The 27,987-nt window shown below is 44.9% G+C and overlaps 1 protein-coding gene across 30 annotated transcripts in view; it reads right to left on the bottom strand.

Annotated features, from left to right (window-relative positions):
- Positions 1–27,987, bottom strand: part of MAGI1 (membrane associated guanylate kinase, WW and PDZ domain containing 1) — a 328,676-nt gene that overhangs the window by 261,212 nt on the left and 39,477 nt on the right. The window contains exon 1 of one of the 30 annotated variants that reach the window (XM_064724281.1): positions 22,028–22,151. The exons of 28 other annotated variants lie outside the window; for them this stretch is intronic. In XM_064724281.1, the coding sequence (XP_064580351.1) occupies positions 22,028–22,136 (109 nt within the window). In that variant the 5' untranslated portion in view covers positions 22,137–22,151. Of the gene's footprint in view, positions 1–16,083; positions 16,156–22,027; positions 22,152–27,987 lie in introns of those variants that run through there. One more of the 30 variants, XM_064724287.1, reaches the window with a different exon arrangement.

Raw genomic sequence — 27,987 nt, 5'->3', positions numbered from 1 at the left:
CACCCTTCTGATGGGACAGGAAAGTTACTGCTCAGCAGGGCCCAGGGAAAATCCACCCGGATTCTTATTTTATCAATGTTCACATAGGTAGTTACACAAAAAGCTATTTCAGATGAAGGTCCACAACAGAGCAAACCCATAATGCTGCTGTACAGTAAAGAAAAGCAGATTTCTCCCAGCAATGCTGGCTCACAGCAGAGAGCTCTCTTTGCATGGGTAATTCATACCAGGCCTGCATTTCAACAGCAAGCAGCAAACAAATGATCCTGCCATTTTTCCCACAACATTTTAGTAGCATGATAAATAAGTTCAAAGTATTTTCCAGGCTCTCTCAAGCTGCTTTGCACTATCTCTGAGTGCACACCCCAGGAAGCCACCAGGCATTTATAGTTAGCACTTGTGAATGTCTGTCTTCATATTTACAGCTCTCTGGGATGGAACAGCAGCTATTGCAAGCCATGGCAAGACTGAGAACCCTGGCCCTGGGAGCCCAGGAATTTGGCTGCAATCTGCAGCATCTCTGCCAAAAAGGACTGGGATATTGTTAAGGATGATGATAACAGGGTGCACAGGGAAAGGGGGAGCAGGCAGCCTCTTCTTTATCTCTTCACTGCTTTTTCCTGGGTCAGTGTTGGAGTTCAGAGAAGCAGACAATAAAAGATCTAACCAAACACTACCAAAAGCCAGAGCCCAAGAGAAACAGAGCTATGTTTCCCTGAAAGGAGCGAATATTAGTTTTCTGACAGTTTAAATATTGTATCCTGCTTACTAACTGTCAGTAAATTTACAAATAGTTGGCAGCTTGGCTTATGACCAGGACTCAAAGGAATGTTGACTGTAGCAATTTAATGGCCTGTTTCTATCAGCAACAGCAGCAACGTTTAAAATACTTCTCATTGCTAGTGAATTTATCTTAAAAAAAACCCAACAGCAGAAGAGATGCTAGTTTTACATTTTTCACCCTGCTGAGGCCTCATATTGGATCATTACTCATTCCACACACCCCCAGCCACTTCTCCAAAGCTTTGAATTTTGCTTCATTCCAACTGCTGGGATTGCAAACTCAGTGATGAAAACAGACAGCTCCTGGCTCTTTAACAAAAAGCAAAAATTCCTCCCTCCCTAACAAAGGCTTTAGTGACCATGAGCTAGCCATGCTCCTACATCAAAGACTAAGAGTGGACATTCTTCCTCAAGTTTCCAAATTTCTCAGTGCCAGAACAGGAGATACACAGACAGATAAAAGCCTTAAGAGATGGGGGAGTGAAGAATTACAGGGTCTGCAATGCTTCAGCCTCTCTAACTTTGTACTGCACAGCAGGTTTCTCCTGAAGAAACAGCACTGCACTCTCATTCCAGGGGTGAAGCTTTGTGCCTTGGGTGTTCACACCATCCCCTTTTCCAATCTCACAGGTGGAGCAGCCCAAGGATGAGCTCAGAGCTGTGCTGGCACAGTCAGGATGCTCAGGGCCACTCCTTCCCCAGCAGCCACACAGGTGAGATGGAAATTCAGCCCCTCTCCCTGGATGAGCCCAATCCTGATAATTTGCACCAATAACACTGATGAAGTGGATAATTTTTAAATGACACCTCCACACTGTCCAAGCATGGCCATTAGCCAACACCAAAGAGCTCCTGCCAGCACTTGCTTTGCTCCAAGTGAGGAACCTTCACTGGCAAAGCCCTCCAAGCACCATCTGCTCTGGGCAAGGAGAGCATCCCAGTGACCCCACAGACTCCAGCTACATCAAACACAACCTGGTGAAACATTTCCTTTACCTTTCCTTTCCCACCTCAACCTGCTTACTGTGAATTTCCAAAAGCCCTACAGACCACACCAGACAGGCTAAAATACACAGTTCACTGCAAAGAAATAAATCTGTGGAAAGGGGGAACAGTTAGTTGAACTAATCCAGGGTGAACTGAGCGTGGGAAAGGCATCAGAATGATTTCAAAATAAATTCAGGATGCCCGTCTAGGAATGTGAACTGTTGCTTTCCATGCAATTATATAGGAGACAAATCATAGCTCTGGCTAAAAATGTAAACATCTCTATAAGGAAGAGGGAAGGAAAAGCAGGGTATTCAAACTAAAAGGCTCTCACACCATTAAATGTAATCACTAAGCAACTATTAGCCAGTCTGAAAAGAAGATGAAAGGATAATGGAGGGAGATATGGGCTGGCAATTACAGGGGAAGCAAAATGAAATAGTCCACATTTATTTTGGGTTTTATTAAGCTTCACCAAATACTAATAGTCAGGTTGCACTGTGGGGAAAGAAGGGAGAAAAAAAATAACAAAAAAGCTGAAATTAGTCTCATGTTCCCCAGAGTCCTTCCTCCAGCCCCAGAGACAAAGATCATCTCATGACCATCACAGCTCCTACCTTGGGATGGCACCTCTGGGTGTACAAATCACACAACCAAGCTGGAAACTTCTCCTTTTGGATGAGCCCAAAAATGGAGCAACAGCATCAAAACAACTTTCATAGCAATGGCAACAATGAGAACAAAACTTGCCTTTTGTAGGCCTAGGTCTTCTGGAAATAGCCATTTCTCAAGCCAAGCTCAAAGAAATCAGAAATTAAGAAATGATAATGCTGCCATTATCATCCTTTCACAGGGACAATCTGCTTGGAGGCCAATGCTGGAGTTTCCCTCCCACCAGACCACCCTGTTTGCCCAACAGCTCCTCACCACAACTGAAGGATTCCTGAAGATTTCATAAAACTTCTTCCCAGCCTCAAACACTTTCAAATGCCATGCCAACAGTCCACTGACTTCAAGAAAAATATGCAAGATCCCTTATCTATCTCAGCACCTGCCTGAAAACAGAAATGATGCTGATTTCAAAAGAACCACCTCAGTGTGTTCAAGAATTGTCATTCCACATCTGCATCCATGCTAGGATGTGCAGTTTCATGCTACAATTCATTACTGCACAACTCCTCACAGCAGAACATGGAGCATCAATTGATGCCACAGTGCTCCTTTTCAATTTGCCTGCTAAAAACCCAGCAGTGTATCTGGGAATATATCAGCAGAATCAACACCAGTGCTCTTTCCAACAACAAGAACACGTCCAAAATTCACAGATAAGGTTCCAGATGACATCATGCTAGCAGTGAAGCACAGCAGGGCTCACGTTCAAGAGAACCTTCTCAGGGAGCAAGATGACTCCATAGAAATATGCACTTCAGAACAACTACCTTTCCTTACAAAGATGATAATATAGATTATTTTTCAAAAAGCCCCATCTGAAACATTTGGGAAAAGATCCAGAGGAGAGATTTCCAGGAATTCTGCCTTAAGGCCACACTGGAGAGCTGCCTGGACTGGTGCCTCAGAGTATCAGAGCAGGTTGTGGCTGTGCCTCCAGACCAGCTGGAGCTGGGCTCAACACAGGCTCCCCTCCCTCCCTGCCATGCTGGAAATCCTTGTACAGAGAAGGATCAATAGTAGAGTAAAAACACACATTGAGACACAAAAATGGAGCTCTGCAGGACAAAACTTGTAATCTTTGCCACCTGCTAGGGATGCCTAGGATGAAAAAAACAGAAATCCTTGACTGCCCCTCACAGAATCATTCCACTGTTCCATACTTCCCCTTTCCAATAGTTACAAATACAGCACAAAAAATGCTGGTGCTGTTTGTAACTATTTTCTGACATTTGCTGTTCTGAGCTGAATTGCAAGTGACAGCTATAAAAATAACAAAGTAATATTTGGATAAGCAAATGTGTACTTGATGAAATGCTGGGAAGACAAATCACACTGCCAGTGTGGCACACACTCCAACAGCACTGTCAGGCCAGGACTCAGGAGTTACATCCATCTTTTCTGCAGAGCCATTAAAAAGCTAAAACGTCATTCAGCTATATTACCTTGTGTAGGATATTGCTTTCCCACACAAATCTCTGCTGCCTGTCCAAGGCACAACAAGCAGATACAGATAATGACAACACCTCCAGATGACATTTGAAAGACATAGCTAAAATTTGGGGGAGGAGTAAAAGTGGATTTTTATCAATCAGTGATCTGAAGCCTGTTACAGACCTTTTATTAGTGGCACAGAAATGTGCTTTATTTGGATGCACCATATCCTTAGACAGAAGGTATTAAAGCTTGAAGCAGAAATGAAGGGTCAGGATTGGTCATGCCATGACTGTATTGCTCCATCCCACAGTGACCCAGCACCCACCACATATCCCCCATACAGGCACCAGCCAGTACCTAGAAAATGTGTCTCTTCTCCCCTGATGTATTACACATCATACTAGTCAGCAAAACCTCCCTTTTTTAGGTAAAATAAAAAAAAGAAATACCAGAAAGTAAAAAAATTAAGATCTCCAGAAAAGCACTTCAACAGCTAAACCTAGTTATTGTTACATTTGGCAGCTGTTCAAATCACACTGCATTAACAAACACATTTACTCAGAAAACAGACAGAAATGGGCTTAGACAGTCAGCCCTGACTCAGAATTCATAAGTCATTTGCAAGGACCAGACCCCAAGTTCTGCACTCTGCAACCTTTGCATTCCACCAAAAGTCAAAATTTTAGAAATCATCTTGGAAGGGAACTTGCTACTGTTTTGGCCAGGCGGGAATACAGAGTAGGAGTTTAATAAATGATTGTTTACAACAATTTGAAACTAAATTAAGCCTTCCAGGGACCCCACTGCAGCCCTGGCAGCACACCCCAGGTTCCATTGCCAGCTAGACTGCAGACAGCAAGCCAGATTTACCAGAATAAAACCTGATCAGACACTGAATCAGGAGTATACTCCAAATAACCAATAGCTTTTTTCAGCCTCCATATGCACAGTGGAGTCATATGCATTTTGTAGCCATCAGTTTTGGCGCAACTAATTCAATTTTCTTTTAATGACTTATGGGGGGGAGCCTTTTCCTTGGAGCAGCAGTCAGTGGAAATAATGAATGACCTCCTTTCACAAGATCAGAGATGTATTTGCACATAAACAGCTGAAGAAAACTGGACTCAACAGTCTGCAGATGCCCATGATATAATAAGAACAAATAAAAAGCTTATGACACTGTAACTCTGCACCAGCAGAAACATAAATCCTGCTGGAAGCTTTGGAGTCAGATGGCCTTTGAAATCACTCACAGGTTCTAAATTTCCTGGCAATGGGCAGCAGGGCTGGTATTAAACACAAAAACCTCCTGCCAAACAAACACTGAGGCAATAAATAGCAGTAATAAAGCAGAGACAGACAGACCTTTGAATCCATTGGTCAAGAAAATTGCTGTCTCAAAGACAGGGTGCAGATCTGTGCGTGGGACCTGCTCAGGAGACTGCAGCAGATCCCCAGTGCTGGAGGCTCCCTGCAGCACCCTGCTCCCCATCCCTGCCAGACAGCATCACCCTGCCTGGGAATGGGGAGAGGGAGGCAGCTGGAACCCCAGGAAGGCTCTGGCTCAGTGCTCAGGGAGGGACATGAAAAATTCCTGAAAAATTCCTGAAAAATTCCTGAAAAATTCCTGAAAAATTCCTGAAAAATTCCTGAAAAATTCCTGAAAAATTCCTGAAAAATTCCTGAAAAATTCCTGAAAGGGTTCTCATCAGGGCCCTTAGCAGTCCAGTTAAGGGCAACTCTGCTGCCCTGGCTTTATGAAAGCAGAGCTGGGCTCCCCAAGGCTCCAGCAGCATTTCCCATGTGCAGAGCGCAGGGACAGAACCCAAATCCCAGCATCCACATTCACTGGGGAGGGCTGGGACGTGCAGAAACCCATCAACACTGAGAAGTAAATATAGAGTCACTGCTGGAAAACAAACCACTCACAGTAAACCAACCAGCAGTTGGTTGTAAACAACCAACTCTGGGCTTCTTAAAATCTGTTTTTACATCTAAGCACCTTGATTCTAAAATCCAAGTTCTCACCCCCTCATTCAACTCTACGTGCCCTCTCAACACTTAATAACAAAGTGATTGGATCAAAGGCAGCCCTTCCATTAATCCCCAATACACAAAGTGCCACTCCAGGAGCATTTAGTATTCATGGGCAGGCTCCTCCTGCACCAACCACAGCCACACCATCACTCAGCCAGCAACTGCTTTCAAAACAGGCTGCAGCTCAAATAAATCTGTGATTATATAAATGCTAATACAAAGTAAAGATAGCCATTAGTATGAATCCAATGGCTAGCAGAGAAACACAAATAGAAAAACATTTTCTTAAGCACACTCCCAGTAATCCTACAAAACATGTGGAGTATCCTGATGCTGAAGGGTGAACGCAGGTTTCTAACACTTGCCAAAGTTACTCAGCTGTAAAATGGGGGGATTCATTTTACAACCAGAATTGGATGGAATTCAAAGCCAGGGATTATTAAAACCTGAAAGCCTCCAAGGGTTTCTCCTATTAAGGAAAGTGAGCAAGTAAATGCATTCAGCAAAAAAAAAGCATAGAGGAAAAAATCATTTAGCCTTTATATATATATACATACATGTTATAGATATGTTATATATGAGTTGTATATATATGATATGTGTTATATAGGATTTATTGATATATGTTCTATATGATTTATATGATATATGTTCTATATAAATGTTTTATATATAATTATATTTAATTTATATATACAAATTATATATATAAAATTTGTATATATACAAATCTTCATATATATTTTATACATATATATTTATATATATCGATATATTATTTATATATATATATATAAATTCAACAATGATACCTTTCCTTAGGAAAAAAAGCATAAAACAAACAGGTATTCATTATTGCAATTTGGAGGGGGTTTTTGCCAACAGTGGAGGAGGACAGTTCTCACAGAGAAATCTTTTCTGCAGTGCCGTCCTGGTCTCTGAGCCCCTGATCCCCCCTCTGTCCAGCTAAGGGAGGCTCCCTTTGGTGAGCACACACAGAGGCAGCCACCCAGGAGTGCTCATTAAATCACCCACTATTCCACAAGGTGACACCGTGCTGGGACCAGGACAGTGCCTCAATGTGGCACCACTGTCACTCAGGGAAATTAGAGACATTTTACACATCCAGATCTAATCTCCTATCAGTATTTATAGGTAACAGATCCATATGGATTTATAGCCTCGAGGGATTCTGAGATGATCTATTCCCATCTCCCCATGTAACACAGGCCACATCATATCCATCAATTCCTCCCTGGCTTCTGCTTTAACTAGAGCATTTCCCTATACATCAATCCTTGACTTAACACCTTCCATGACAGGGAACCCACTGGGAAACCTTTGATAAATTGCTTCAGTGGTTAATTATCCACTCTGGTAAAAAAAATGTATTACATTTCCTGACAATGCATTACTTGCAAAATTACAACAGAGCTTTAATAAAAAAGCCTTTTTTAATCCGTAGCTGTTCAAGAGTGGACTAATAAGAACCTAATCTCCCAATTGCTTGAACAAAAAGAACACAAAAGAAGGTACTTCTGTATAGAAAAGATGAGTAAGATGTTTAAAGAGACTTTTCACAATAACAGACATGGCCCTCACTCTCCCAGCTGTGCCAGTTGTGAAAGCCTATCTTAATATACAGCACTAAAATCACCTTTGTTCAGCAAACAGTTAACAAAGATGCTAAATCCCTGGACAATGAACTCCGGGCAGGAGAACTAAGAACTCTGTGATGCTCTTGGCCATTAAACAAACAGCCTCCTGGTCAGGATAACATGATGATATTTCATGTGAAAAACTTCCTCCTTTGCAGAAGAACTTCTCCAAAAACCACTCAAACATCTCCGCTTTGGCATTTATTGCCCAGGTCCCTCCTGCCTGGGTGAAGAGGGGATGAACTTTGCCAACTGCACTGTCTAATGATGAATATCAAGTTGAATTAATGAGGTAACAGCATGGCAAAAGCAACCAAAGAACCTCTTTTTTTTTTAGCATCTTTTAAGAGCATCTCAGTGAGCAAAGAGTTACAGCTTTTTTTCTTGCATATGTCAAATATTTGAAGACATAAAGCAAGCTATGCATGTATAAGCTTCCTCTGACACATTTAAAGCCTACATCATACTTAACCTTGGCATATAAAAGCAATTGGGCCTGAACCAGCATTTTTAAGGCTTTCAGAATCAAACTCTTTAGTGCACTGACCAGGTCATTAAAAAAAAAAAAAAAAAAAAAAAAGGAGATGGAGATAAAAAGAAAGGGAAAATGTCTTTACTACATTAAGCAGTTCTCTGCTGATGCCTCTGCACTCTGTGATGAGCCACAGCCCCACAAAATAAGAGGAGCTCAGGGGAGGAATGCATTTCAGGGACCATAAAACTAAAGAGCAGCAGTAGCTGAAATTAAGGGAGGACTCCCCTTTAGTTCACCATCTTTTCCCATTTACAGTCCAAAATACTGACAGTTTAAGTATTTAAATGTATTTACTGACACTGGCTTTGTGAATGTCTTGCAAAGCCTGCTCCACCTGACTGCAGAGCACCCTGGCTTTCAGCACCATTCCCCAAAAATGCCACACTCACAATTACATTACATTTGGGCAAAAGTAAGCTTTGTTCCCCAAAATGGACAGACAAACTTCTCCTCTGTCACTCTGGACAGCCAGCAGAACCACTGGTAAGAGCAGAGAGCCAGAGCCACCTTTCCTACCCACTTTCAAAGCATTTGACAAAATCGACAATCTCTCTTTGAGAAGAGAGAAAATAAAAAATGGTGATTTTTTTTTTCTTAAAGCATGACTTATACATAGCAAAAATCATAATGAAGAATGAGGATTTAAGAAAAAGTGGCTCAGACTTTCCCTACATGTTCAATACTGTTAGCTATTAGAAGTCCCTCTAAAAATCCAGCTGCCTGTCTAAAAAACCTTTTGTCTTCAAAACTTGGTAATAATTTTTAAACCCTAAGAAAGAACCCACACATGATTAATTAATTTCTTAATTCATCAGAATCTCTGATTATTATCAAAAGAGTTGCTTAACACAAAGCCATTGCAATTGTAAAGTGCCAAGTGTGCAGTTAATGTGCTGATACCAAAACCTGAGTAACATGGTTGGTGAGCATCCCAGACCTTCTGCCAACTTACTCAGGGTGAGAATATGGAAATTTAAGCAAATTAAAAAGCACTACACAGCTTTAAGCTGTCAACAGATTTCATCCCGAATAGTTTTTAAACCAAACCAAACCCACAGGCAGCTGTGCCTGACTCAGGTTTACTGGCAGCCAATTAACATTTCACTAATTCCAGAAAGAAAGATCACCTTCCTGCTTGCTGTTGGGTTTAGTAGGCTGGAAACCATCCCCCAGTGCTTTAAGCAAGCATCCCTGGCTGGCTCTGGGCAGGGATTGCTGCAGCAGGTGAGGAGGAGGATGCTGAGGAGCTCAGCCAGCAGTTCCAAGCACCCACTGGAAGGTGGAGTGCCCTGGTGGTGAGCACAGAGGGGTGGAGGGGGCCAGAAACCCCAAACTCACTCAGGAGCTTGTCAGAGATCAGTTTGCAGTGAGCAAGCAAGCTAAAGGTTAATGAAATGCAATCTGAGGAAGTAAAACAAGGACTCTGATGACTTGAAACAAGGCCCTGGAGCTGGCTGTGCTGGCTGGAGCCCTTTCCCCACATAAAGGAGATGTTGCTGGAGTTAGGAGAGCAGAGTGGCATAAGGCTGATTCTACTGGGGTGTCCCATGCTCAGGAATATCTATAGTCAGATCTATCACTATGCTTTACTTTGTTTGGCATTGTTCAAGCTTGAAGTCAAAATTAGCAGTGTAAGGACAGGGGGCACGTTCTTGGTTTGGGGTTTTATTTTTTCCTTTAGAGGGAAAACTTTCCCTGATTTTCAACTGATTTTTTCAACTGCATAGACTTCCAATGCCACATTTATGCCATCACTATGGATTTTTGTAAGGGAATAGTATTTACAAAAAAGGGATCATCATCCTCTAGGCTCCAGATACAACAATTAAAACTGTGAAATTATTTTTTTTTAATCCAAGGGTTCAAGTGAACTCCTAGTGTGACTTCATTGAATGCAGATTCCAGATCTAAACACAATTTTTTTCTACTAATGCCTAATCAAGATATCTTAAATAAATAAAAGAAGTAATAGAAATTTAAAAGACGTTGATAGGGGGAGAAAACACCCACCAACCAACAACACACAAACCAACAAAACACACAAAAAATGCACTGGAGAATTTCTCTCTTTCACTAATTTACTCACAAAGTGTGAGAAACACATAAATAATCAAGGAATTTCCCACTGTGGTATGAGAGCCATTTAAGGACATAAATTCAAGAATATCTATACACAAGCTGCTGTCAGACCAGTCACATGTGGTGGGTAGAAAAACGATCTGATATTTGGAATCACTTTTACAGCCAGTGTGTTAAGGCAACAGCCTTAGGAAAATATGAATGCAATGCAAGACTAAACCAAACAAAATGGCTCACATAACTCACAGCTAAGAATCTGCCAGCACTTCACCAGGTGAATGAAATTAGCAACCTGACAATTAGCAAGAGGAATAAATCCCCATAAAAAGCAAGCAGAAAGGAATTTTCAAGTGCATGAATACAAATTTTTGGCTTCACACACTTGCTGTTGTTACCAGTGTAATATGTTTACCCATTTCTCTATGGGATATAAAACTCAACTTGGTATGAAAACAAATCACTGAAAGTCTTGGCAGATTAGTAAATGTCAGATCAAATTAAACCTTCTCCTAGACTATGCAGGGGCTGTACAAATTTATCAGAGCCTCACAGATTCTTTGCTCTCTTGACATGAATAGGTCAGAACAGCCCAGAGACAAAAGGCAGCCAGATCAGAAGACTGAAAATGCACAATTTTGGAAGGCCACTTATTGCCAGGCTTTGTTTTAGCATTACACTCATTCCCAGTTTTGGAGATGGAGATAGGAAGCAGCAAGAGGCAGCAGCTTTCTCCTCTCCAAGGCTCTCTCTGGAAGACAGGAGCTGGGCAGCCCACCCTCCCAGGCTTGAAGGTTTCAAGCTGTGGCATGCAAAACATAGCAGGGATTGTAATCTCCCCTTTCTGCAAGTGATCTGAGGGTGTTTTACAGCAGGGACACATCCCTCAAGCTTTGCTGCCAGAAGATTCTGCAGAGGGAACACAAAGCCTCTGGGCTGCAGCAGGGCTACTGCAAGGCAGAAAAGGAGAAGGAAAAACAGAAAAAGAAAGAAACATTTTGTCTTAAAAAGCACCTAATTAGGCTGGATGGTGAGGTAAGCCAAAGTTTGCCCTGAATGGTGCAGGAGCTCAGGAGAGCTGCCAGCAGTACAGGAACAGCAGAGCACCATGGATCCTCACAGGGAAACCAGCCCAGGCCCTCCTCAGGTGCTTTTGTCACCAACAGACTGTGGTGACAAAGCTGCTGCTGAAAGAGCACTGGGCACACCAACAAGTGAGAGCACTCAGTATTTCTGGGCTGGGGTCTGCTTACCAAACTGAGCAGCACACTTAGCAGTAAGATTTAGACATGAAAATACATCAACTCCTGTCTGGTGAAGGAAAACAACTTGCCTGCTGCATTGCTGCCCAGGCAAGGGGCAGGCAGGGCAGCAGCAGCGGCACTAACACATCTCAGCAGCACTAACACAGCTCAGCCCCCAGCCCTTCGCATCCCACCTGTCCTGTGCAGCTCAAGTGCCTACAGCCCCTTCCAGCCTCTGAGTGTTCCAGAAGGATTTCCAGCCCTTACTGAGCTCTGGCACCTGTTGGACATGTCCCTCCTCTCCCCAGAGCTGGGCCCTTTGTTTCCATTGCCCACCAAGATGACTGGGGGTGAAGGGGGACTGACATTTATCACCAGCCCTCCAAAGCACAGAACAAACTCTCCCAGTCACCCCCGCCACGGCCCCTTGGTGATCTCCAGGACACTCAGGCACAAGGCAGTAACACAGAACAGGTCACAGCTGAGCTCTGGGAAACACAAATTTCCAATGCCCATGGACAGGCTGGTCCCTGCCTCAGCTCCTGCAGCAAGCAAAGGAGGCTGTGGATTTAAGGAACTCACTGAACACACACCCAGAGCAATCCTTGCTGGGATAACTGTGCCATGAGAGCCCTTCAGACAGAGACTTCCTCCATTTACATCACATTGTATCACAAGTTAATGACTCCCAATTATATTAAGTGCTTTTTAAAATCACGGAACAATTAGTTCCAAAAAGCAAGGAAGTATCAGCAACTTGATTTCTCATTAAGAAGATAAAATAATAAACAAGAAACTAGTGACTTGCCACAGATACCAGAGCACACACTGTTTACAGGAACAATTGTGTTTCTGTGCTGCAGGATCATCTTGTGCTTTTTATTTAAGGAACACAATGGTAAAAGAGCACAGAACCATTACAGCACGGAAAGCAGCCATGCTTGGAGGGTTGCTTTGCCTTTTCAAAGGGAAACCAGGAGCACAATGATGTTTTATTGTTATTCTTTTGGAATACACAAGTGAACAATATATTGCATAAAAACAATTCCTTGTAAACAACTTGAACCGTAAAAGCAAACAATACCTCAAGTAATAAAAGGAGTTTATATCCTGAAAGATCAATTATTATTTTGGCTTGTTGATATGAAACAGAATAAACTATTTATTAGAGCTCAAATCATTTAGGAACTATAACCACAATGATATATAAGTAAAGATCATGGCAAGGAACCAGAACTGTAACATAAATATTTAGGCTTTCAATGCAGCAAAGAACACACACAAGTTCTAAGCTACACCAGGACAGGACCAGAGCACTGCCTTTTCTGGCAGCCACCTAACAACAGCCAGGGCAAGAATTTTACTATTTTCAGAGAAGCAAGAAATTGAGTATTAAAAAAAAAAAAAAAAAAAAACCACCAGATTTTTATAAAACTTGCAGCTTGTAAACCTAATTTCCAAAAATATTAGCAGAAGCCAAAGCTGACAATGGTATTGAGCATGCAGACATGGGCCAAGCTCTGCCCTGACAGCCCACAGAGCAGGAATTCCATCAGAAACAAACCCAACCACCCCAGCTCTCAACATGGCTCCAAAGGATGGGGAGAAGGAGCAAACAAAGAGCTGCAGCAGCTGCCTGGGGCATGCACCTTCAGAAACCCTTCCCAGACTCACTCCCTCTTACTCAAGCCCCTTCCTTGCTTCTTGGGGAGAAGACAGGACCTGCCCAGGCTCAGTGCAAGCAGCGCTCAGGATTCCTTACCTGCTGCCTCCTGTCCCTGCCCCGCTCAGTTTTGGGATCCCCAGGCAGGGAGGGATGAGCTGCTGGCAGAGGGTGCGGCCTCTGCCTCATACCTGGGACACTGAGCATGCTCCCACCTCCTCCCTGGCCAGGTTTCAGGGGGAAAAAACCTTCCCTGAAAGTCGATTAGGGATGTCCCAGAATCCCTAATGGATGGGCTTTAGCCAGGATCCCTTTCAAGGCATTGAAACTCAAAGGGGGATAAAGCAATGAGCAAAGAGCACACAGCCTTAGCTTGTTTTAGCAACTAACCCTGAATCAACCCATATGGGCAAAAAGTCATTTAGAGCAAGACTCAGGAGAGCTGTGTCCCATTTCAGGGGCTGACAAAACACACCTGCATGCTTGGTTGTGCTTCATCCTTACATCTATAAGGAGCAGCTGTGAGGGCCTGGTTTATTCCTTCTTTTGCTTGCCTTCCCTGCAGCCCATTTGGATAATGTACAGCCTTTTACAAGGCATTTTTACAATACCTGAGACAACAGCACCTTGACCTCTATTAGAGCTGCTAAATAGTATCACGTTGCTTGCATCACTGTAAACCCAGAACTCAGGCAAATAAGGAGCAGCTCTCAAGTGACTGCCAAAAAAAGTCTCCTCTAGTATCCAAACAGTGCCAGCAATAGAACCAAAGCTGCTGGAGTGGAGATGTGAAACCTTACAGATCAGGAAGGAAAACGGGCAGAAGGAGGAAAAAGGCAGGCTGCTTCTCCACAGCTGGAAGTGCACATTTGATTCAGGCACTACTGAGTCGAAGGTTGCCAGAAATCTTGCATCAGAATCTGATCCAGTTTCCACACAGCCTCCTTATGCCAGCAGCACACATACCCACAGCTGGCTGAGCAGCCTCTGCTCCCCCAGGTGCAGGATCTCTGTGCCCACTGCTTAGCAAGATCCCCACAACACGTCCATGCTGCACCCCAGGTGAAAATCCTAAACCAGCAACTCCTCATAAATGTGCTGTCCATGCAGGACACCAGTGCCAAACTGGCCAGAGGGCTAGGACAGGGCTCCCCTGAGGGCCTGTGCAGTGCCTGACATTCCCCCAGCCAGCTGGGCTGAGCTGGCACGCTGATGTGCACAGCCAGCCACAGAAATGCCCATTTTAACATATCTGCCTTGTAAATTAGATATTTTTAGCCTATCTGCCATTTCCCCAGGTCTTCCCAACCTGTAAACATGCCCTTTCAATTGAGCTGGGTCTCAGGGGGAGCAGAAGCAGCTCAGTCACACTGAAAGCATATGTGTGGACTCAAGTCCAGTATTACCAGTCCCTGGGTGCTGGTAACACAGAAGTACAGACAGAAGCTGTCAGCATGAGCACAGCTAACACAGGTGTGATCACCCTGCCCTCTTCTTTCTCCAGGCCTCTCCTGGTGCTCACAGGAGCTGTGGTATGAGATTGGATCACTCTACACTGAAATTTAGCACTGGTTGAACTACCTGAAAAGGCAAGAGGAGGATGGAGTGGTGCAGGTGTGAGTTAACCCTGGAGGATGGAGTGCAGATGTGGGTTAACACCTTCCCCAGGGGTCACTGCCACCACTGAGCACTGCTGGGAAGTGATGTTGAGCATGGGGGATATGGTGACACCTGGCAGCCTCATGCTTTACCATGAAGCAGGAAGAGGTCAATGTCCAGCTTACAAAATAATAAATTCAAAGATATTCAGCTGAAACTGGGTGTTCCTGTACAAACACCCAGCAAAGCAGCCTGAGAGGCCACACCAGCCACCATCAGAATGGCTTTGGCCTTCTCCTGCACAAGGATTTGCTTTTGGGACCACAGTACAGCTCAAGACACCCAACTGGACAGCCCCATGTCAGCAGAAACAGGAAAATGAGAACCAAGCATCCCAAACAGCAAAGGTGCACAGTACACCTCCACTTGCAGCTCTGCCATCAACAGCTTGCCAAGAGTAAAATCCACATTTCCCTGAAGAAGCTACTTGCACTTCTCTAGGATTTTGCCTTTTAAAATCAAACAGTGCAGTGAACAAAGTTTTATCAAGTGCAGCAGAAAATAAACTTCAAAATACGATAGCAGGCACTTGCAGCAGGAGCTTTCAAACAGCCAGGCTGCTCAGCACAGCACACTGCTGCAACCTCCCTGGTCCCAGTGCTCTCAGTTCTGAGCAAATACAGCACTGAACTTGTCCTCAACAACTTCAGTGCTGCCAACACTGATGATTTTCACACATATCTGATGGCTTTCCTTAAAAAAAACTCAGTTCCTGGAGTCGTACGATAAAGAAGAAACATGCACTTTTATTAAGGAAAAGGCTTTTAGATCATCTTTTTGCCCAGGAAACAAGAAAAATGAACATTTACATTACAAAACTGGGAAAATCCTATAGCAAAGAACCCTTCAACAGTCACTGTTGCTTTAAGTCTCAGGGGGAATGGGCATTAAGTAAACTAAATACTTCTTTTTTCTTTTTGAGCTTATCTCACAAATTACATGAGCATCTAAGTTGCTTGCTTGTTGTTTTTTTTCACCAGAAATGTATGCTGTGAGTAATTCTGAGCAGTGAATAAATTCAAGGAAATTATGTGCTTTCTACCACTCCTTCAGCAATATGAAGCAAGGTGACATGAACAGAACAAACTCCCAATTATACCTTTAGTTCCTCCTGTCACTACAGAGTGCTCTATCTTTCAAATAATAAAATTAAAAATTAAATACAACCTGGAGAGCTCTAAAGACACAGACAAAAGACTCCACATTTCACTACACGATCATCTCAAACCCTACAAATCCCCCAATTTTTTGAGATGAAACTGCCACTGAAAGCCAAAGCAGTATAGCCTGGTGGCACCTGCCAAGTTTTGTCATCATATTGCAAAGCTCCCATACCTTGTCGGTGATTTCTCATGGGCATCTCCTGACAGCACTAACACCTTCTTCTTCACAGCACAACCAACAAACTCCAACTGTGTCCTCACCCCGCTAACCCACTCTTTTGTAGCCCTCATCTTCTAATTGGACACACCTGTGGCCTGTTAAGGGCAGGCCTGTTCCTAATCTTTGGTGATTGGCACAGCTGCAACTCCTCAGGTGTGAGATTACCTTCTGCACTACCTTTATTTTCTTACATTCTATATCTCCACAAAGTCTGAGCCACTCCAGCAAGACAAGATCTACTAAAATTAAGGAATACTAATAAAAAATAAACCCCTACGCCCCTTTCCGCCAGATTTTTCCACCACACCTCTAGATGATCTCTCAAGACAGAAACCTGAGATGTGCTCTGATGGACATGGGTCATTCCCATGGCACCAGAGAGGGTCACAGAGGGTCTCTTGTCCCCATCCAGGGTGGCTCTGGGGTGGGGAAAGGGAGATGTGGCATGGCAGCATTGCTGGGAAGGAGACCCAGCCCACACCACAGCTGGTGCTGAGCCTGTGTGTTTGTAAGAGGTTTTTTTGGAAGCCAGAGGGGCCAGTTCTGCCCATGCTCCAAGCAGGTGCAGCCTGAGTGAAGCCAGCACCACTCCCACAGGGCTGTGCTGGGCTCAGACCATGGCTGACACCCTTTGCTGTTATTCGACCCATCTCCTGGGCTATCACACCTCCTCTCATGTACCTGCTTGGTGGCTCCCTACCCCTTCAATGCCCCTCTCCCTGGGGTTCAAAGGAGCAGCAACCATGGGCTCAGGGAGTTCTGTTGGAACTGTTGCTGCATTCAGAGGCCTGTGGGCCAGAATAAAGCTCTGGATCCAAACCCTCCATCAGAACCAACTCCTTTCCTTCACCATTGCTTTAAAGGTGAAGGAAAGAGGTAAAACCTGAGGAGCAGACCCTGTTACAGGAGGAAGCTCCATCCCAGCACCACCAGAGCTCCTGCAGGCCTGGACTTGTCTCCATGTTCCCAGCTGCAGCACCCAGCCAGCCAAAGGTGTCTGTGGGGTGAAACACCACACACCCAGCCAGCCAAAAGTGTCTGTGGGGTGAAACACCACACATCCAGCTGGCCAAAAGTGTCTGTGAGGTGAAACACCACACACCCAGCCAGCCAAAAGTGTCTTTGGGGTGAAACACCACACATCCAGCCGGCCCAAAGTGTCTGGGGGGTGAAAACACCACAGTTGGCACTATTTGGTTCAGCACCAAGGGCCAGACAAGCTCAAGCACGTCCTGTCCAGCTATATTGGTCATATTCAAGTACTCCTTCTCCTCCTCCTGCTCCCCTGGGTGTCAGCAGCTCCCCGAGTTTGCTGCTCTTGCAGCCACAGCCGGATGCTCCCGCAGCACAGCAGAAGGTGGCTCCCAGCACTCCGTGTCCCCGTGTCCCCCGAGCTCTCCATGTCCCCACATCACCTCTCACCCTGCCCATTAGGATGTTCTGTCCTTCCCAGTGCCCCTCCTCGCTCTCAGCCAGCACTAATGGGCTCCTTGGCAAATCTGCCGCGCGTTCCGCCGAGCTCCAAACGCTCCCATTTTCATACACACAGAGAAATGCAAGGTTTATTATAAGTAGAAGTGGCAGCTTCTAATTTAAGACTATTCTAATTTAAGACTGTACCATTTGACTGCTGGGCACAACAAGAGCTACCTATTGCCCACGTAAATGGCCAGCTCTAATGCCATCTCAAGGGGCAATTGCAAATAAAGGTGCCCAGTTCTGAACCCACTGACCCTTTCTGACTGTGGGGTTCACTCCCCAGCAGCCCAGATGTATTTTTTTTTATGGGTGAAATTCCATTAATGCCATCAACTAGTTGCTGGAAGCAAGAATTGCATTAAATTATTTTATCTGCAGCCAGACTGCCAAGGGAGCAGGCAGAGGGAAGGCAGAATCCCACAGGGGCCAGAATCCCAAATGATCCCAAACAGGGTTTCTCAGCTGCTTTTTTAAGTGCCTGCAGTCTCCTTTATATATGTGCACATGTATTTATGTATGCATCAACATGTGCAGGTTGAAATCTTGCACACTGGCACTGAAGTGAATACAAGTGTCTTGTATGCATGCCAGCAGCCCCACACACAATGGTCACAACTGCTGGGGCCCCACAAGCACTGAGGGCACTGCTGTTCTGCTCCCCAGGCAGGATCAGGACCTGCTGCACCCCACATTGCCCTGTCTCCTTGCTGAAATGCATGAGGTCAAAGCCTCACACTTCCAGGCACTGGAACCCAGGCTGAACCAGCACAATTCCACCCCATCAGGAAACATCCCCACCACACAGCTCCATAGCACGATGAACACAGCTTGATCTGCCTTATTTTTCAACCTGCTGAATTGCTAGAATATGTTTAGCTGTTACACACACACCCCAGCTCCATAATCCCACCCTCAGCAGCTGTTACATTTGCTGTGGTACTTACAACAGCTGTTACAGCTCTGTAAAAAGGTAAAACAGTTGAGACTTCCAAAATTGGGGCTGGGAGGGGGTGAAGCAGAGCCTAACCAACCCCTGCATCCAGCTGCATCCACAGAACCAGCCATGGATTCACCAATACATGTGGTGCAGAGCCACATCACAGCCCAGAGCAGTTTAAAGAACTTTCCAGTGTTGCCATAGTGGCATTAAAAAGCTGTCAGCTTCCTGGGAGACAAGCAGCAGAGGCTGGGATTCAGTGTTTAAAGGATGATTAAATCTAAGTGACTTAAATTATACATTCCTGTTCTGGAACTGACACCATTTAAAACACACCATTTATTCCCCATTTCCTCTGACACTGATTACTACCCACTAAAAGATGAGCATTCTCTTACAAGCAGTGAAGTAACAAACTAAGGATTTATGAATTGGAGATAATTAAAAGGTTTTGCATTACAAATAGAGTAAAACATTTACATTCCATAGGCCACCTGAGAACACTTAAAGATTCAAACTGGACATTTTTTACCTGAAAATCTGCCTGCTCTCTACCAAGGCTGCTAATTGAGGCACAGGAATCTTGCAGCTATTTTACAGTAGATTCACAACCAAACATTTCTGAGCTTCTGGACAACCTGAGAGAGACTTGAGACCCACTGTTGGTTCTCCCACATGGAGCTCTGTGATCTGAAGCTCCGTTAAGCTGACACAAAGAAATTTTCTGTTTCTCCTTGGTATATCCACAGAGTGACTTGCAAGCCATTACCATTGAGATTTCCCAGGCACAGAGCTGTAGGATTTTCTTGGCTGGCCATGATGGCACTTTACCAGGAGCAACAGGAAGCAGCACAAGGGATCACCCAAGGCCATGAGGGCATGGAGAGTCTCTTCCCCATCCACCCAGAGCACCCACAGCCACTCTCAGGCCAGTGTGGTCAACTATTGGTCCAAACTTATGATCTTGAGCAGGATGCTGTAGTCTCCACCCCAGTGATAAAGCACGTGAAGGGATTAACACCTCCACTGTGATGGCAGGTTCTGGAATTGCACATGAGCACCTCAGTAACTTCAAAAAAGTTATTTTTAACATGATTTACCCCTCCTTCCTGAAATCTGCAAGCCAGAAAACACAGTATTGATCTCACTGCCTGGGAGAAATATGAGAAGAGACTAATTGAGCACAGAGATCTCAGGGAAGGAATCTCCAAGGAATCTTTTGATTTGAACAAGGACCCTTACAAAATGCCAGAAGAAAGCTAAAATAAAAGAAAATAAAAATTTAAAAAGGCTAATCCTGGATCTTCCCTGAGAGCTTGCTTTTCCCTGCACTCACAGGAGTGCTGAAGACTCAGAACAGAAGAGGCTCCAGGATCCTGGGAGGGGAATCGTGGCTGCAAGTGTGAGACGGGGAGAGGATTGGCAACACAAACAGCAGCAAACACAAACAGTGACTCACGGCACACAGCACACAAACAACACTGCAAGAGGCAGTCTGCAATTGTAATTCAAACCAAAATAAACAAGAATGGCAGTCCAGTTCGAGGAAAGGGAGGATGACAGTGATGGGAGGGGGGTGTGGGGACTCCATCACGTTCACATCTGTTGCTCTCACAGCATCCCGAATGAGCAGCTCCAGAATGAAACAGAGAAGGGAAGATAAATGGGACAGCAGCAGCTTCTTGTGATCTACATCCCTGCTTGAAGTTTTCATGACTGCACTGAGAGCAGAATTTATATCCCAAAGCCATGCAATAGCCTACTGCACTGCTACTGGTTTTGACCCCTGGCCCCTGAAACCAACTCTAGCAACAGAAATAAAAAGTCCAGCTTGGAAGGGTAATGAGTGAAATAGACCCTGTGTAGTGGGTGGTTGGACAGAGGGCAGCAGAGGGGGAGAAATCACACCATCAGCAAGAGGCACTGCTTTAACTGCTCTGCAAATCCTCCAGTCAAGCAGATTCACAATTTCTTTTGCTCTTGCTTCATTACCTTCTAGTAAGAAGCTCTTCTCCAATTGCACCTTGAATATTTTTTTTCAGGCAAATCAAGGTATTTTTCTCCCGTGGCAACTAGGAGCTAATGATCATCCTTTTTACAGAAATCTTTTATGCATCAGAAAATGTGTTGCTTGCACTCAAGCTTATATTTCCAAATACAGCTCCTTCAGCATTCCCTCTCCAGACTCCTTTGCTGAGCCTCCCACCTCTGTGGTGCATCTCCAGACTTGCCACCATGACCATTCTCCCCCTGCTCTGCAATGCCCAGCTCCCCTTGGTGCAGCTGGAAGGGATTTTCCATTTATTTTATCTGCAGCCAGTGGGCTTGGCTTTGCTCTTCCCTCTCCATGACATCCCTGGGGAACATTGATGGCAATCACTAATGACTGGCCAGCTTTCTGAGCTTGCTGAAACTGGATTTTCCTCATAATTATACTGAGAATAATTTCACCAAGTCCACCTGATGTGAATATTGGATAATATATTCTGTATTTGACAAAGTCTGTGTACGTCATCACCATTACAGCTTTGGGAGGACTGAAGCAGAGGAAGAACAGATCACGTCCACCCCTTGCAACCCTTCATCTCTCCAGCCTTGTTCTGCTCCTCTATGGCTTTTCTCACACATTCCACCTTTCTTTGCAAAAACTTCACCCAATTTAGAAGATTTCAAGTAAATAGTTTTTCCACTAGAGGGCACAAAGACAATTTCTCCTAAATAGAAACTGATGTTAGAAGGATTAATAAAATAATTACTAACATCTCATCAAAGGCATTTCAAATGCCAATAAATGAACACTCAATAAATTAAGATGTAGTTCCAGCTCCCCAGGTACTACACCACTACAAAATCTCTCATAGAGACTGAAAACCTAAAAAGCCCAAAGTGATGCTACTCTAACAAGATTTCCTATATCACACTAAGCACTTTATCCTGTGAATCCTATGCTTCCCCATTATTTCTCACTTGGCACAAACCAAGACATTAATACAGTAATGGAAACAGAAGACCTATCTTAGTATTTTTTAAGTTGAATTTAACCAGATTTAGCTTCAAATCAATGAACTTTAAAATGCTTTGGTTTCCTAGCTCAAAAGAAGTTTTATACCAGTATTTCTGTTTGCAGACAATTTTGGGCCATGGTAAGTCACTTCCCAACCTGTCCCGGGTAAATTAAAGAGATTTTGCCCTTTAGCAGTCTTCTATTCAACCAGCTCTTTCAGCTTTAAACTTGTCTTGTAAACTTGCTGCAGATTATATCTATGCCCATAACACACTTCACCAGCTCCTCAATAAGGAATGGTGTAAAAACACAAACTCCATGGGAAAGCAATCAAGCCAAGCACTCGGTTACACGAATGAGCGGAACAACAGCGATAATTCCAGAACGTTGTGTTGAGAGCAGCGTGGTTCTCAAGGTCCACCAGCCTCCCCAGCCCCAGCACAGTCCCAGGCAGAGCACACCTTGCCCAGACCCACCTTGGAGGCTCCTGTGATCCCTGTGGTCCATGCATCCCATGGTGCCGAGGCGATGGGCGAGCGCGCGGTACCCCGGCCGTGCGCGGGTGTCCGCACGCAGCCCCTCCATGGCCAGCTGTCCCCGAGGAGCTGCTCCCACTGCTCCAGCCCAGGGCAGGGAGCTTTGCTCTCTGCCTGTGGGTTCCCACTGCCTGGAGGGTTTGGCTGGAGCAGAGTCAGCCCCGAGGCTTCGCTAATGGGAGAAGAGAGACAATAGCGATGCGCAGGTGCTTCCTCCCATTTAAAGTGTTTACTTGTGCAGCCCAGGCCGTGACGCTAGCGAGGATTAGATCTGCATGCTGCTCTGCAGAGTTCAAAAGGTAGCACGTAACAAAAGGAACCCTGAAATACTGCTTATTAAATTAAAGTGTTTTTTTTTTCTTTTTAAACCCTGCTTCCTTTGCCAATGCCAAGTAAGAGGGTTTTTCCAAGCATACAATAACAGCGGTTTCAAGTGGGAAATGATACACACTGTATCAAAACAAAACACCAATTCTAACACAAAAGCAAAGGGTTTATCAGAGTATCTCCACTGCCTAGGCAGCAGGCTCCTGTGGCATGGCAAAGACAATTTCATCAGCCAGCAGAAAAGGCCAAACTCAAGCTCTGTGCATGGTGTCAGAAAAATTAAAAAGTCCAAGAGGGAAGGAAGGGTATAGCTAAGCCACAACTGCAAGCTAAGGAAAACATCAGCCCAACAGAGCAACAAAGGCGTATTTGTTTGATGAGATAAAACAAGCAATTCAACTATATTCCACAGTAAATCATTTGGCTTAGGACTGCAACAGGGACAAAAAAAAAAAAAAGAAGAAGAAAAAGAAGGGAGCATCTGAATCTAATTTTGTTGTTCTAAGTTTACATTACATGAATCAAGATCCTTACTAGAGAAGCCAGGCACTCAAATCCACGCTTGGATCTTGTACAAGATGTACTCAATCTCTTACAGTTCCCTCTAGTCAGTAAAGGCCCAAAGACACTCAGCACTTAACAGTAAAATAATAATAAAGGCAATAACAATAATAAAAAATGTCAAGGCACTTTTTCTAGTATGAAAATGAAATCCAGCTTCATAAACAATCATTTGTGAACATTTCAGTCCTCCCAAAAGCACCTCTCCTACTGTATGAGAAGTTTCAAATAAAGTATCATCATATTTAAGATTCTGCAACCAGAGACTGCACTTCATATTCACACAAAACTACATCTCAAAATGCTGGACACGCTGACAACAATGCCACATACGTTTTCATTCAACCCCATTCTCTTAATGTCCAAATAAACACAACTGAATCCTTTTGTGCTAGGGCTGTATTATTTAATCCTCTCCTCGTGGTTGCAGATATTTCAGATGTGCTTCCATTGACTTTCCTTCTTGGTTCAAACAGACTGAGTGGGATTTGCACTTCCATCTTCTGAGATCTGGTGGGATGATTGCTCAGAGAGTGTCAGATCATCAGTGAAGCTAGAAATGACAATTTAAATCCCTCTCTGTGCTGCTCAATCATAGGCATTTGCCAGGAGATAAGTGGCAAGTGCTGCTTTCATTGATGCCAGTGTCAGAGTCATGCAATGGCTTCAAATTAGCAGGTTAACAATTTTAGATCTGCTTCTGTGCAGCCCAGCAATGCTGAGTCCAGCTTACCAGACTTTTCTCCTTGAAGTAACATGAGGACATGGGCAGAGGTGTGCTAAGAACAGCTGCAGCAACACATGAACTCATCTATTGACTAACAAGCTTGGATCAAACCCGTTTTACCTGTGCTGGAACAGTCTGTCAGCACACTCAGCCCCATTCACCCTCCCTCACCCCAAACAGCACTGCCAAGCACCAGGTGGGCTTCATAACCTCAAACCACCTTGTCTGCTCTGCACACAAACCTCTGCCAAGCAAAGGCCAAACCAGCATCTACAGGCAGCTCCAAGTTATCAACAAAAACAAGGGCAAGGCACTGTGTGCAGTGTGTTCTCAGGGATGAACTCAAATCCAGGGGAACTGCTGGGAAATCCCTGCCCCAAATCACTCAGCATCACTGTGAGCAACCCAGGCTGCTCCACCACACCTGCAGAGACCACAGACCCTGTGACAGCACTCCTGTGTCTCTTTTATTGGCAGCTTTAGTCTCTAGCCTTGCTGGACACCAGCAATGCATATATTTTATTTTTATGGCTTTCATTCCGCTGCTCCTTGCAGTTCCTGAAGCGACACAAGATGCCATTTATTTAGAGGAGATCCACGTGAAAAACAATTTAATGCACATTCCCTGAAAGAATATCAGAACATAAACAGGTGAAAGTAACTTCATTTACCAGGGGAGGCTTATGGATGCTCAGAGGCAGAGATTTATTACACACTGCCTTGGGCAAGTGGAAGGACAGCGAGAGGAGAGATGGATTTCTGGCTGTAGAGCATCGTAAATGCCAACCCCCAAATGAGTCTTTACAAGATCTATTGCTTATATTCACTCTGAAGCTGCAGGAAGGGGGTGGCCAGGGGTTCAGGCCACTGCTGAGGACCCTCAGCATCCTCCAGGACAAGGATGCAAGTGAAGGGCTTGTCCCAGCAGGAAAGCTGCCCTCTCCCAGAGCTGCTGCTGGGCACCCTGTGCTGGGGCATCAATCCTGCGTGGTTCAGTGCGAGAATGGGATTAGGTGGGATAAACCGGGGAGAACGTTAGGAAAGCCTTTCCAGAGTTCTTAGTATGACAGGACAAATAATACAAGTTACAAATAATAACTTACAAATAATAACTAAAAACAAACACATCCGTGGGGAAACACTTCCTCAAAATCCTGAGTGTTTTGTTTGTTTGTTTTAAATGGCTGAGAATAGAAGAAACAATTCACCCCCAGAGGACTGCAGTCTGAAAGAGCTGAATCCTGCAAGCAGCAACTCACAGAAGCTGGAAGCCAACACAGCTGGAATTAGCAAAAAGAACAAATGAAAGGTTTCCATCGAGGCAAATGGGGCTTTTGAGCAGCACAGCAATAACATGATGTTCAAAACTTTGTTGCATGGCTTTTATGATTCCTCCCAGCAGCGTGCAACAAAACATACCTGAGCTGTAATCAATTTCTTACAGCCTTATATAAACATTACAGGAATTTTGTCCTCTGTAATAGTTCTTGCTCTCAAGGCTGCAATAAATAAATCAGCTACAACCCTGCTGCCACTGTCTTCTATCTCACTGTCTCAAGTCACTGCCTTTATTTATTTTCAGCTACCAGTCTAACCACTTCCAGCTTCAACAAACATTTTAAACGTAACTTGTAGCTAAATTCCAGGCAGAATGAAGCATTCTACATTCAAAGGGAAGGAGTGGAAAAACCATTTTCCTCTGTTATCACTATCTTCCTTTCATCTCAGATCCCTCTCCAGCCATCAGGGAAGGGAATTCCAGCAGCAAATCTCTCAAACAACGACTCAGAGAGATTTGGGACTGGAAAGCTGTGGACACATTGACTGTGAACACTGGGCCTTGCATGTAGTTGGCAAATCCCTTGCCCAGCATCACCCCAGTGCCTGAGGACAGCTCTGCTTACTTCTTCTGGAGGCAGGGGAGGACCAGAAAGGGCAGGAGGGGCACGTGCCAATAATCAATAATTAATTCCTGCACAGCCAGATCCCAGGATGTGTGTTTTAGGGATACCTGAGAGGGGAATTGCCTGGGCTCACCCCAGGGTCAGGACTTGAGGCAACACCTGAACTGGCCCAGAGCCATTCAGAGAGCTCTGTGTCACTTGGGCACTGAGCTGCCTTGCTTCAGGGCTTCATTCTGTCCATGAGGAAAGGCCAGAGGTTGTCAGAAAATGTGTCCTCCCATTCCACAGTTCTGTCCCAAGGAACAGCAGCAGGAATTGCTTCAGGAGGAATCCCAGAGGAGGACAAGTGCATGGCAGTACTTCCCCAAATACTCCACCAGAGAGGCTGTGCCTCAAGGACCAGCACAGCCAGAAATGTTATCTTGGTATAGCCCTGGATGGATTTCTCCAGATCATTCTCTTCCTCTGTTTCACCAGTGAATGGCAAATTCACCCCAGCACCATGATAAAGCACAGGGGAAGGTGGAGAATGGGGGGAGAAGGGACACCTGAGCCAACTTCAAGGGTTTTGCATCCTTTGAGCACTTCACTCATACATAATTGAGAGAAAGGGCTGTATGTCTGGACTACAAGAAAGTAGATTTTTCTTTTTTTTTCCTGCTACCAGCCCCATCACGTGAGGGATGCTGTCATACGATAGCCTTGGGGGAGGTTTGCAAACTTGGACAATTTACTGAGAAGCAAAGTAAACTACTACTGACAGCAAGTGGACCAGAGCCCAGATCCCTGAGAGGTTCTGACAATGGGAGGACTCAGGAAAAATAATCCAGCCTTGACCTCGCACTGGGGGAGGCCCAGAGAAGCACATGCATGTATTTTATTTCACACTAACCTCTGCTTGACCAGTTATGCAAATAAATCTCTGCTTGTCCTAAGTACACTGCTAGACACTGAGGGAGGATTTGGGAGAATTCACAATAAAGCCAGACCTGCTGATCACTGCATTGCGACTGAACTTCTCAAGAAATGAAGTATTAAGCAGGAAAGAGTGGCACATACAGCCCATAAAACAAGGGAAACTGCAGCCAAAAAAAGAAATCCAAGCTCAGAAAAGAAAAAAAGAAAAAAGTACTTAAGAATCTGATAGATGATCACGATCACTTCAGCTCCCTGCAGGCAGAGCAGCAGTGCCTGGTCCCTGGAGAACACACCCCAAGGCAGTGAGAGCCATGGGAGCAGAGTGTCACTGCAGGGACCCACAGGAACCAGCCACACCTGCTGCTGTGGGCAGCACAGGCACCTGGAGCCTGGGGCGGGGAGGCTCCATGTGCACACCCTGCACAAACACAAAAAAGAACAAACCAAGATGTGTCTGAGGTGGTTTTGACACCTCCCTCAGTGCAGGAGGGATCTGGCACCCCATTTTCCAGCAGCACACATGCTGCAGTGCTGGCAGCAGCTGATGCTCCTGTGCTGCTCCCCTTGGAGCAGAGGGTCCCCAGGGCAGGGGCTGCAGCATCACCAAGAGATTTACCCCACTGGTCACAGTCCATTCTGCAGGGCTCTGTTACAGAGGCTGCTGTCATGAACATGGCACAGTTAAACCTGAATTCAGCTTTCCCCTGGCTTCAATCAGTGTTGCTCAGTCACTCACCCACCACTAAACTCCTCAGCACCAGCTCAGTTCAGGCCTGGCAGGATTCAGCTGAGTTTGGTGTAAGCCCTCTCATTTTCTAATTATTGTGGTTATTGCACAGCAGAATTCTTCTAACATGGCAACACTTCAGAACTCCATGGGCAAGAAGCTTCCAGAGATCACCACAGTGACTGCTGAGGGGCTCATTGCCAGGACCCAGCACATCCCTCTGGCTGTCCTGAGCAGCCAAGAGCCCCACCAGGGGTCTCAGGGACCCTGGCACAGAGCCCAAAACACCTGTGGGTTTGGTTATGACCCATGGAGCAAATTACCAACTTTGTATGAAGATCAGCAGGCCACAACAGTTTAGGTAGAATAATAGTGAAGTTATCACAGGATGGAAAAGCAGATTTTAGAGTTTCTGGTATGAGGGTTCAAGAGGCAAGATGGAGGGATCTGGGCGTGTCCAGCCTTTCTCCTTCTTCTTAACCTCCATCTTCTGCTGTGATGGTGGCACTTACAGATTGGTTTAGAGTAGAATTCACCTGAAAACCCTTGTGACCACTGTCACACAGTGAAAAGTAAAGAAAAATTTCAGACTGCCTGAGCCATCCCCACTTGGAGGCTCACCTGCCCCTAGCAGCTCTCCTGCCCACTGAGATGGCCAAGGTTTGACCCAAGGTCTGACCCAAGGTTTCCATGGGGGAGGTTCAGCTCAGGCCCCTGTGGCACGAGAAGCTGCAAG

This window comes from Zonotrichia leucophrys, chromosome 12 (assembly GCF_028769735.1).
Source record: "Zonotrichia leucophrys gambelii isolate GWCS_2022_RI chromosome 12, RI_Zleu_2.0, whole genome shotgun sequence".
Lineage (NCBI taxonomy): Eukaryota > Metazoa > Chordata > Aves > Passeriformes > Passerellidae > Zonotrichia > Zonotrichia leucophrys.
This window is presented reverse-complemented; position numbering and strand designations above follow the sequence as displayed.